Source organism: Cariama cristata, unplaced genomic scaffold (assembly GCF_000690535.1).
Source record: "Cariama cristata isolate BGI_N322 unplaced genomic scaffold, ASM69053v1 scaffold1664, whole genome shotgun sequence".
NCBI classification, from domain to species: Eukaryota; Metazoa; Chordata; class Aves; order Cariamiformes; family Cariamidae; genus Cariama; species Cariama cristata.
This window is the reverse complement of record NW_009613289.1, coordinates 36,393-47,000: the sequence shown is the minus strand read 5'-3', so window position 1 is coordinate 47,000 and position 10,608 is coordinate 36,393. Positions and strand designations below refer to the sequence as shown.

At 46.1% G+C, this 10,608-nt stretch overlaps 1 protein-coding gene across 1 annotated transcript in view; it reads right to left on the bottom strand.

Moving 5' to 3' along the window:
* Positions 1-1,847: 1,847 nt before the first annotated feature.
* The window catches only part of LOC104160736 (potassium voltage-gated channel subfamily G member 2), a 26,130-nt gene continuing 17,369 nt past the window's right edge, over positions 1,848-10,608 (bottom strand). Inside the window, exon 2 of the mRNA XM_009698947.1 lies at positions 1,848-2,767. Within this exon, the coding sequence (XP_009697249.1) occupies positions 1,955-2,767 (813 nt within the window). The 3' untranslated portion in view covers positions 1,848-1,954. The remainder of the gene's footprint in view (positions 2,768-10,608) is intronic.

Here is a 10,608-nt window from a genome sequence, read left to right as displayed (position 1 = left end):
TGTGAACGATGGGCAGAGCCCTGGCCCGTGTGGTTGCGTTCGGTTTGCTTGTAGTTCAATACAACTGCGGGTTTGGAGCCCCAGATGCAGCCTGCAGCGTGTGTGTGTGTGTGTCATCTCTTCTGCCTTCATCTCTTGCAGCACGCACCAGTAAGCTGTGTGTGTAACGTACCTGCTGCTCCGAGCTGTGTAACTTGGCCCAGCGACCCCGGCTGCGCTGCTCGGGGCTGTCTGGCCTGGCTATGGCTGCAAAGGCGCAGTAGCAGGGCTACTATGGGACAGAAGAAGGCCAGTGGCACGCGACCTTGGCTGGAACAGTGGCATGCACAGCTTCACATCAGCATGGTGAAACACCGCCTCCCCCCCTGCACCCGAATCATCAGAGGCCAGCATTCATCAACAAAGCTTCTAATTTTTATTAAAATAAAGTGTAACCTTTTATTTTCCCTTGCTCCATTCCTCTAAGGAATGGCTTAATATGGGAGTTTGCTAATGTAGGATTGGTGTTACAACATACGCTGAGGCAAAAAAAAACTCAAGCCAGAGAAATCCCATCTTCAGTACATCAGCTTTTGTTCCCTTTCTGGCAGGAGGAGAATATGGAGGGCGACACTGAACGGCTTTAATGCAAATGGGAGCGTAGGTGCAAGAGGCAGTTGTGCTCCATTTCCCTCCATCCCCTGATCGTATCCCACCTTTAGGATCACGGAAAGACCCACCCAGTGCGCTGACTTGGACCAGCGATGCAGCTCCTCCCGGGAGGGGGCTGGCGAGCTCACGGGGCTGGCATCGGTAAACAAACACGCAGATGCCACCGTATGATTCCTTTTCCCTTTAAATTCATTTCAATCTTTTGAGAATTAGGAAGAAAAGCCAGAACAGTAATTCTGATTTTTAGATGACAGGATTGTCTTTTTCTCAGTAGGAAAAAAAAAGACTACTCCTAACATAGAGCGCAGCTGCAGCTCAGGCCAGAGCCCACCGAAGGCATCTCATTGACGTCAGGTTTGAACTACTCCTGTTTGCACGACTGTAGTCAGTGCAGCCATCACCCCTGAGGAAGAGTATGCAGAGCTGGGAGTTGCTGCTGGTTTAACATCACCCTGCCCTTCCCGGGCTGCGTGTAGTTTAGGTTTAGTTGTCTGTTAAACACATTTTTTTGATACATGAGAGATGGACATAAATAGTTAAAAGAAAGTGGAGAAATGGCATGATTTATAAAGATATTTGTTATAATGAACTGTTAGCAAAGGAAAAAAAACAAGTTAACATTCAGTACCATAGTCTGGAAGGTTGTCTATGTGTATTATTTCTGTGAGGGGGCTAAGATACAAAGCTTAGGGTGGTAAATACGCATATTTACTAAATAATGCATACTGCGCTAGCACACAAGTCAGAGCTGGCAGCTGGCAGCCCAGGTTGTGCTGCCTGATCCGTAAAACAGACAGAACCCAAACCCCTGGGAAAGCTGAAGGGATGTTTGTGCCCTTGTCTTGCCCTCACACCTTGGCTTGTCTGAGGTTTGCATTCCTTGGCGGAGCTGCCAAAACAAACCCCCGAAACACAGGGAGACCTTCGTTCAACTCCTCGCACCCGGAGGGTCACTGAACAGAGACGAGGTGGCACACTGGCTACTCCACCAAATGGCACCCCGGCACAGGCTGCGCTTCATGTTACGGTGTCCTGGCTGGCTACGTTCAATGGCTGCTCCTTAGCGGCTGCCAAAAATCCTTGTTCAATAGAAAAGCCCTATGAAAAGCGATGGTGCAGAGCTGTAGTTGGTAGAGTTTCTAGGGGCGCTTTTCAGAGGGCCCCTAAAATCAAAAGTTGGTCTTTAGAGACAACCTTGTGTGTCTGTCCCTCAGTTCTGCAGTCAAGAGGTTCTTCTTGGAGAACTGACCCTCCTCGACCACTGCTTCTTGTGCTGCCAACATATGTCTTCAGCTGTTCAGAGTCAATACCTTCTCTTGGCTTCCTGGTCCACCACGGGCTGACCCTCCTGCCCAGCAGCATCTGGTGGGAACGCGACACCGAGTCCCTGTGTACTGTCACCACCCAGGAGTTTGGTGCTCTCTTCTAGCTGGCGCATCTGCCTGCTTGCTGCTCGTTGCTGCTGCTCCTTCAGCTCACTGTAAGAACGGGAAAAGGTATGAAAGATGGACGTGACTGGGAAAGCCATCAGCAAAATCCCACTCAAGATACTGCTCAGGGCTACCACCTGTCCAGGGATGCTACGAGGCACCATGTCCCCATAGCCAACAGTTGTCATGGAGATCACAGCCCACCAGTAACTGGTGGGGACGCTTGTGAATTCTTGCTTGGCTCCCAATTCACTCTCAGCCAAGTACACCAGCGGCGAGAAGAGGGCCATGGCAACACAGAGGAAGAGCAGGAGGAGCCCAAACTCCCTGGTGCACCGGCGCACGGTAAGCCCCAGCGTCTGCAGCCCCAGCGAGTGCCGTGCCAGCCTCATCACGTAGAGGATGCGCAGAGCCCGTAGGAAGCGCAGCACCAGACCCACTCGTTCCAGGTACTTGTTCCCAGCTCCCCCACTGGGTTTACTGCTGTTTTTCGTGGAGACCATATCCACAATGAGAGAGACATAGAAAGGCAAGATGGCCAGGATGTCGATGATGTTGAGTGGGGTTTTCAGGAAAGCACACTTATTCTCTGCCTGGATGGATCGCAGCAGGAACTCAAATGAAAACCACGCCACGCACACCGTCTCCAGCACAAAGATGTCATAGCACTTCCGTGAGCATTCACCCTGGGGAGAAGAGGAGCAAGAAATACAGAAAAGGGGGAAGAAAATTATTTAGCCAGGGAGTGAACCAAAGAAACAGAGAGTGGCAGTTCTTAAAGGAAAGCACCACGAGAAATCAATATGAATTGTGAGGTACCAAAGTAAAATCATCGCTGCTAAGAGCAGCTGGAACGGATAACTAAAACCTGAGCTACCAGCTACATGTTTGGCTGCAGGACAGGTCAATGACGCTCAGAAGTATCCCGAGGCTGCCAAGAATTTGGCGTGATGGTATCAGCTGTCGGCCAGACAGCCCACTGCTGAAAGGCCAGTGGCTCACACCTCATTTCTAACTAAGCCTTTAACACCCTTTACAAAGGATTAGTACAGGCTTCACGGATCTTAATAAATGGGTGATCCCTCCCTTCCTTCCTGATCAATTATAAATTGCTTATAAATGGCTCATAAACACGTACAGCATTTTATGTTATTTGCTTGGAGCCATCTCTAATCTATTATTCACAGAATATAGAATAATTTTTATATTCCAGTGAACATTTATTAACACACTAGCCCTACAGTCAAAAGCTCACATAAAGTACTGATTAATATACGTATTTCTGAAAGAAAAAGTACCACTGGAATAGAGGGAGGGTCTGCATTTTTAATTACCTCACCTGTAACAAGTAATGACCACGGTGCCCTCCCCAAGCTTTCCGAGGCACTGGAAGAGTCCTCTTCCCTTGCAGGCAGGAAAATAAAGAGAACTTTGGTTCTCTTACTGTTACGATGCCTGTAAACAAGCCAGCCTTGGCACATTGGAACAGCAATAAACAACGATGCTGGTGATGGCTGCTCTTTGTTAATTCAACAGCACAGATACTATGGCAATTCTCTGCTACATCACTGTTAGTAACTCCAGCTGAATAATGATCAGCTTCTCTAAATAAACAGATTTGGATGTGGACAATTATAGGGCTAGTGCTGGTTCCTCTGTAAATGCTCATATAAAAGTGTTAATGCTCCGGGGGCTTTGAGCGGAAGGCAAGTGTATATTTACGTAAGGGATGTGTGTATTTATCCAGTGAGGCTGTTTGAACAGCTCATGAAAACTCTTGTAAGTATGTAGGAGTCCATCCATGCCAGTGGGGCGTGTGGCTCCCACTGAATGCAACAGGTACTAGGTACCAACGTAAAACCTCATTTTGCTCACACAGGCTAAATTATAGCAATAAAATATCACTGAAGAGTAGCGAGGCTGTGTCGAGCTGGTCCCCTTTTCACCACTGGAGAAGCTGAGAACCTGGCACATGTACAAACCAGTTCTGCCATGTGCTCACCACAGGTGAATTTTGCTAGGCAGAGCCAAGGAAAATTTTACTGCACAGCACCACGTCCTAACTTCATCCTTCTCTAAGTGTTTATGCACAGTTTTTTTCCCTGTTGTGAAAGAAAACAGCAAAGGAGCGATGAGACTTTTGCCCTCTTCGCTAACCACAGCATTCCCCAAAATGTCAGGGAGGGACTGGATACACGTTTCAAGGGCTGCTGCACCGCTGGCAGCAAGAGCAGTGTCATCACATTGAGTATAAAGCCTTGTGTTACCTCAGTATCATAACCAAAATGCCAAGGCACTCTCCTCATTTCACGCTTAAGAAGAGACTGAATCATAGAATCATAGAATGGTTTGGTTGGAAGGGACCTCAAAGATCATCCAGTTCCAACCCTCCTGCCATGGGCAGGGACACCTTCCACCAGACCAGGCTGCTCAAAGCCCCATCCAACCTGGCCTTCAACACTTCCAAGGATGGGGCAGCCACAGCTTCTCTGGGCAACTCAGGGCCTCACCACCCTCACCGGGAAGAATTTCCTCCTGATATCTAATCTGAATCTTCCCTCTTCCAGTTTAAAGCCATTGAGACAATGACTAAAGAGATGTCAATAGGAAAAGAAAACAAAAGTGAAAAGGAATCCTCAGAGCCCATGTTTTTAGTCCTTGTATCAAACACATTGAAAGATTGTAGTGCCTGGTATGTATACATTTTTTTTTTGTATTCCACTTTCAATTGGCACATGATGTACCTCCCACTGTTTCCCAGGGGGTCATGCTGATACAGAGAGAAAAATTTCTTGTCTCACTGAAACTGCTGTCAAGATTTTAAGCATACTGCAGGGAGGAAGGATAATCTTGTTTTACTAGTGTAGTAGCTCAGATGATAGCCTGTCTTTAACTTCCTAATTTTGATAGGTGTGAAGACTAGAAGGAGCTTAATTTATATCTGCCTCACCAAACTAATTTGGTCATAAATAAGTATATTTTTGTCACAATCATAACACATAGGACGAAAGATTTGTTTTTAGGGATTTCGCTCCTATCACAGCATAATTAAGCTGTCAGGCTCTCCCATCAGATACTTTCACACCACCGCACAAATCTGTCTCTGTGGGTCAGAGCCAAAGCTCAAAAAGTCAGTGGAAGGCCTTTGCCTGTGCCACTCTAACTTCTCACCTTATTACCAAGAAACCAGCCGTCAGACCGATATTGTCTCAGAGCCCTACTGCCTGGGAATGTCTCATCAGGATATGTTTGATCTCACACCCAAGGGCAATGAGTGCAGGCGATTTGCAGCTCCCGATACTATCCTTGCGCGTGCACGAAAGGATCAGGCTGAGATGTTAGGAAGACAACCCAGCGAAGAATAGCTATGGCTTCGGCAAAGCAGCAGCAATGGCAAGAAGGAATGTGCAAATTTGCTTTCTCTGAAAGGGACATCGCTACTTGGACCACCAGGTATGGAAACTAAGACGCAGCTTGCCTTAAGAGACCCACGTGGCAGGACGTGTTCTGGATTCTGATGTGCACGTATGTAATTTTCGTGCCACTAAAAGTTTAAGGAAAGTCAGAGAAGCCTATGGAGAATTTAGCCTTGGAATAGACCTACAGAGACATTAAGGCATTTAAGAGCTAATTTGGCACCTAATTCCCCCAGCACTCTCTACTTGGCACGTAAGGAAAGGAGACTCTCCAAAGTCCCTCTGTGTATGAGTTTTGGTGTGGGAGCAAACAGGAGTGAAAATTGTTCCTCATTAACAGACTACCAGTGGAGATGACTTTCAGAAGACGCCATCTGCCCTCCCACACTCTGACATGTTTATCCTGTGGAGGTTCACAAACCTACAGCTTTGCTATTTATGTCTCCAAGCTTCCTGCAGAACTACATCAAAAATACAAGCGCAGGAGCAGCCTGGCAACCTTTGCTCAGCTGAGCACAAGAGGCTTGGTGGTATCTGAAGCTTCTTGGGTCATCCAACATAGCAGAACTGAGCTGACATCTTTGCCCATCACTGGAATGAAGACCTGAAATGTACTCCATCCAGAGCTGATGTTGGGCTCTGTCTCTTCCCACTATCTACAGCTGACAGCGAACATCGTGAATGCCGAAATGTTTACTTTCAGTAGAGTGGAGCGATAATGCTCGGCTACACAGAGTTCATTTTAATGGGATGAAACAATCCCCTCTTTTAGCTAATGCATAATTATCTGCAGCAAAGTGCTAGTCTTTCTCAGTATCATTATTAACCTATTGCAATCTGAACAAGCCAGGCTCCGTCCAAAGGCTGTCCTGAGAATAAGAGGGTCTGAACAGCTTTTAGAAAACAGACCTGTGCGTCAATTAACCTGCCAGGGGCCTTTTTTTCACTAATTAAATGTCTTCTTGTCCCCTGGACCATGTTTCAATATCATCTAGGTATAACCTATTATTATCCTCACATGAAATCAAAAGCAGTAACAGCAAAAATGTGTTTCAGGCTCTTTGCTTCTTTCAGCTGCAGCTGCTTTTCCTTGCAGTTTTTTTCCCTTGATTACAGCATTGCAGAAAGAAAAAAAGCAATTTTTCTCTTTCTAAAACTTCTAACTATGTATCTGAGTCCAACTGGACGCTGTAACTCTAATGAGGGTTTTGAGGTTTTTTCCATTCAAGAAAACAAAACAAAAATGTGCAGAAAGACACACACACAGATGGAAAAAAGCAATCAAGAATTAATCAGTCATTGGAATAAGAGAAAAACAAGTCCTAACAGAATAGGATAGCATCCTGCCCAAAATAGCTCCATATCAAATCTGTATGTTCTCGAAAAAGATCAAGTTATATCAACTCATGGTCATCAACACGTACATTAACAACTACATACTGCTTTTTACTTTTTGTAAGCAAACTAGCTAGCTCTCATACTAACTAACCAGATTTCTTCGTCTTGTAACCTAATGGATACATTTTTATGATTACATTTTCATACCTGGCTTTATGAAACTCGGCCACAGGAAAACTTTTTGTAACAATTTGATTTCTTTTGGTCTTTTAGAGGTCTGAACCAAAAATAGCATGAATGGCAATCACAAAGGACAATCCCATTGCACTTTCCAAGTATTACAAGATTAGCATTCTTTTTTTTTTTAATGTGCATATAACCATGCCATTAAATAAACAATATCTTAGGCTTTTGATTACAAAAAGCAGTGGTATAACAAAAATACATAGAAACAGTTGTCCTTTACAAGATGCATATGTTTCTTTATGTGTGTACATGTGTTTTATTCAAACAGCAAGTAGATTTTTTTTTTCCTGTGCAGAAATTACTTGAGTATGGGGAAATATCTGCAGTTGCAGAGGATTTGGGGGCCATATACTAATGATAACACAGGACATAAGAAAAGAAAAGAAGGAAAGTCTCAGTGAGTAATTCTATGCAGTCAAATTAAAGTGAGTCTCCTTCAATAGGATTTATAGAAATTTGCTGTCAAAGGGCCAACTGCAGTATCTTTCTTCTGGAGAAACATTTTCTTTGCCAAAGGTTCCTTTGGCAAAAGGAAAATTACAAAAAGAAAAGCTGGTGTCACTGGAGTTCAAATCCAGCTGTACTCACCGCTCCGCATGGTCTGTCTAAAAATTGCAGGCATCTTTCAGAAACATTTTGGTTTGGCTTGCAGGGTCCCTTTCACTGGTACTTCCCTGTACTGTGCCTCAGAAAAATTCTCCACTCTGTCTTGTGTGACTTCTTGACCCTGCCTTTGTCCTCTGGCCTCCTGAGAAGAAATTCTGACTCTCCTCTCCATTCTTGCAGCCTTTGATGCCATCTTCCCCCTCGGGCATTAGAAGATGTCAAAAGCCAGATCACCTCTAACCGCCCCAGTTCTTTCGTTGCTTTGCACACACATTTTTGTACGGTCAGCAGCTCCACAGTACTTTCAAGGAAGAAACTTTAATGCTGCCCACTTCCCCTTACAGTGAAGATTTCCCTCCCTGTGAAATAGATGTTAAGCAAAAAAAACCAACTCAAACATGAGAGGCATTGCATGCAAAAACACTTACACAAGCTTTAAAATCATGACATTTCTAAAATGATATTTTTGCTCTCTTCCACTTGCCCCTTGTTACTTGAGCCTTTTGGGTCATATATTCCAAGTGTTTCTCTGTGCACATCGGATCAAACCCTTTCTTAACAACAATGTGGAACTTGAAATTCTGATGTAACCGACGTCTCAGCACCAGAAATCAGCTTGAGGGGACCTGCAGACAAAGTCCCTGAGGCTGCTACACAAGGTCTGCCCGCAGCGTGGACACAGTGCTGCAGAGAGCGAAACAGTCCCCAGCCCAGCGGCTTAGGGGGTTCTCCTCGGATTTGGGCATGAGGCTGAGATGCCCGTTTCAATGAATGTCTGCAGGGAGATTCAGAGGACAGACCCCCCCCCCACTTCCAATTATTCAGCAGCCCAACACTTGGAGCACTTGCCCGGCTCGGGAGAGATCCAGCTCCTGCTCGTAAGTCGGCAGGGTGGAAGCCTGCACCTGGCTCTGTCCCAACCTGATGTGGGTCTTTGTGGAGCACCGGGTGCTGGGTCACCGGGTGCTGGGTCACTGGGTGCTGGGTCATCACCCCTTCTCATCCCGACTCTTGCTGTGAAACAAAGAAGCCTTCCCTGAGAAAAATTCCAGCAAAACAGCAACATTCCCAGAAACGTCCCTCCCCAACAAAACCCAAAGCTTTTGCTCACGGTGGTACTCTCCGATGAAAAGCAATTTTCTGAGGAAAAGTGATTTCCTGATGAAAGCATTCAGCTAATTTTTCACAGTAAGGATGAGTGCATGACCCTTGCGATGTGACCCGCTGTTGGAAGGGCAGCTTCACACCCTGCCCTCGGGGGCAGGCACCCTCCCCTCGCCACTGACCACCTACAGACTTGGCCACTGTAATTCCCTACATCTGCCGTTACAGCTAGGGTCAGGCTGAACTTGCAGCAGCCTGCTCGGAGTATTTCTTGTGCTCCTGAGCAAAGATGATTCAGCTACTGCACAGCCTGTCCTCCAGGCTGGTTGGCTGTGATTTCAAAGTAACCATTTCTGGTTTTAAAGTCACCAAGGGGCCATGAAAGAGCCCTCTGCTTCTTGCTGTACACACTTTGATCTGTAACTAGAGCTTGGTTTGTGCTTCATCTTCAGCCCAGCTGCTAGAAAAGGTAACCAGAACCTTACCTTCAGTGGGGATGGCTGTCGCTAACGGTTTGCAGTCACACGACGCACACAAGATAGCTCTTATACAATTGTTCCTGTACAGCTTGTCTTTGTTGAAGAGAAAAGGCAAGGAGGTGGGCAGAAGCTATACCTACTTTAGACTTAGCTCTCTGGATTTCCTTTGATCCCGAGACAGCACAGCCCCAAATCCCCAAATCCCCACTTCAAAACCTCTCAGCCTGTCATTTTTATTCTGCCAGTGAAGCTGCAAATAAACATGGAACACCGACAGGAACAAAGGAGCTGCCAAAAGACTATGGCGACTGCTAGAAGGTAATTTCAGGGTGTGCTAACCAGAGTCTAATCAGTTTGTAAAATTACACGGGGTGCTACTCAGTTACAGTCGTGGAGCCAAGGGGTTACTGAGACACAGCTACCGGCATGTGCCTTGCGTTTCTGTCTCAAATTGCTCTTCCGCCATGCAACTACGAGGCCAAATGGCCATGTTCGTGGAAAGCTCAGAAACAGGTCCGCGAGCTGCAGGGAAGAGAAGACCACGTGCATGAGGAGCTTACTTGTAGCCTATGACCACTCTTGCAGACTGAATAGGTGGGAGACGAAGATGGCACTCGTGACCCAGGAGGCTGCAGAGGGAACCAGCTGAGTTTCCTTGAGTTACTCTGCCCACTCCACAAGCAGCCTTGATCCTTTGGGCCATCTCAGCCCCAAACTGTACGACCAAAATTAGATACCGTAGGTAGGACTTGGGTTTCTAAGCCATATTGAGCCTTGAGACCTGTCTAACTGTCACCTATTTTCCCTGCAAATGCCGTAGATGTCTTAAGAGCTTTACTCTGACTGCATGGATTTGGCATATACATCCGAGAAAGACACAGACACAGGAGATTCGATCACCTACCTACAAGGCAAGGCTGCTGTTGTGACCCTAAGGCTGTCCTCCACTTCCCTGCCTCCCCCCTGCCACAAGCAGATATATTCTTAGGTCCACTGTCCTGCTTCTTTTTTGCCCAGGTAGAGTTGCCGGGAAGAATGTAAAGCGGGTAAGTACAGATGCACAAAATGCTTTCTCATTAACATCTCCTTCTCAACCAGCTTTTCTCACACCTGCATCCGCTTTCAGCACACACTTCTCCAAAAGCAACAGTATTTGTTAGAGGGAAACGAATGTTATCTGGCTCTACTTTATGGAAAGCAACCAAAAACTAATATCTGCAAGAAGCATCTAAAGAATAAAACAGATCATAAATACCTATGAAACAGAACACCATCAACTTGCCTGATTTTCAGATGCCTATCAGGAACAACACAGCACCGCACTTGGAGAGGCTGGGG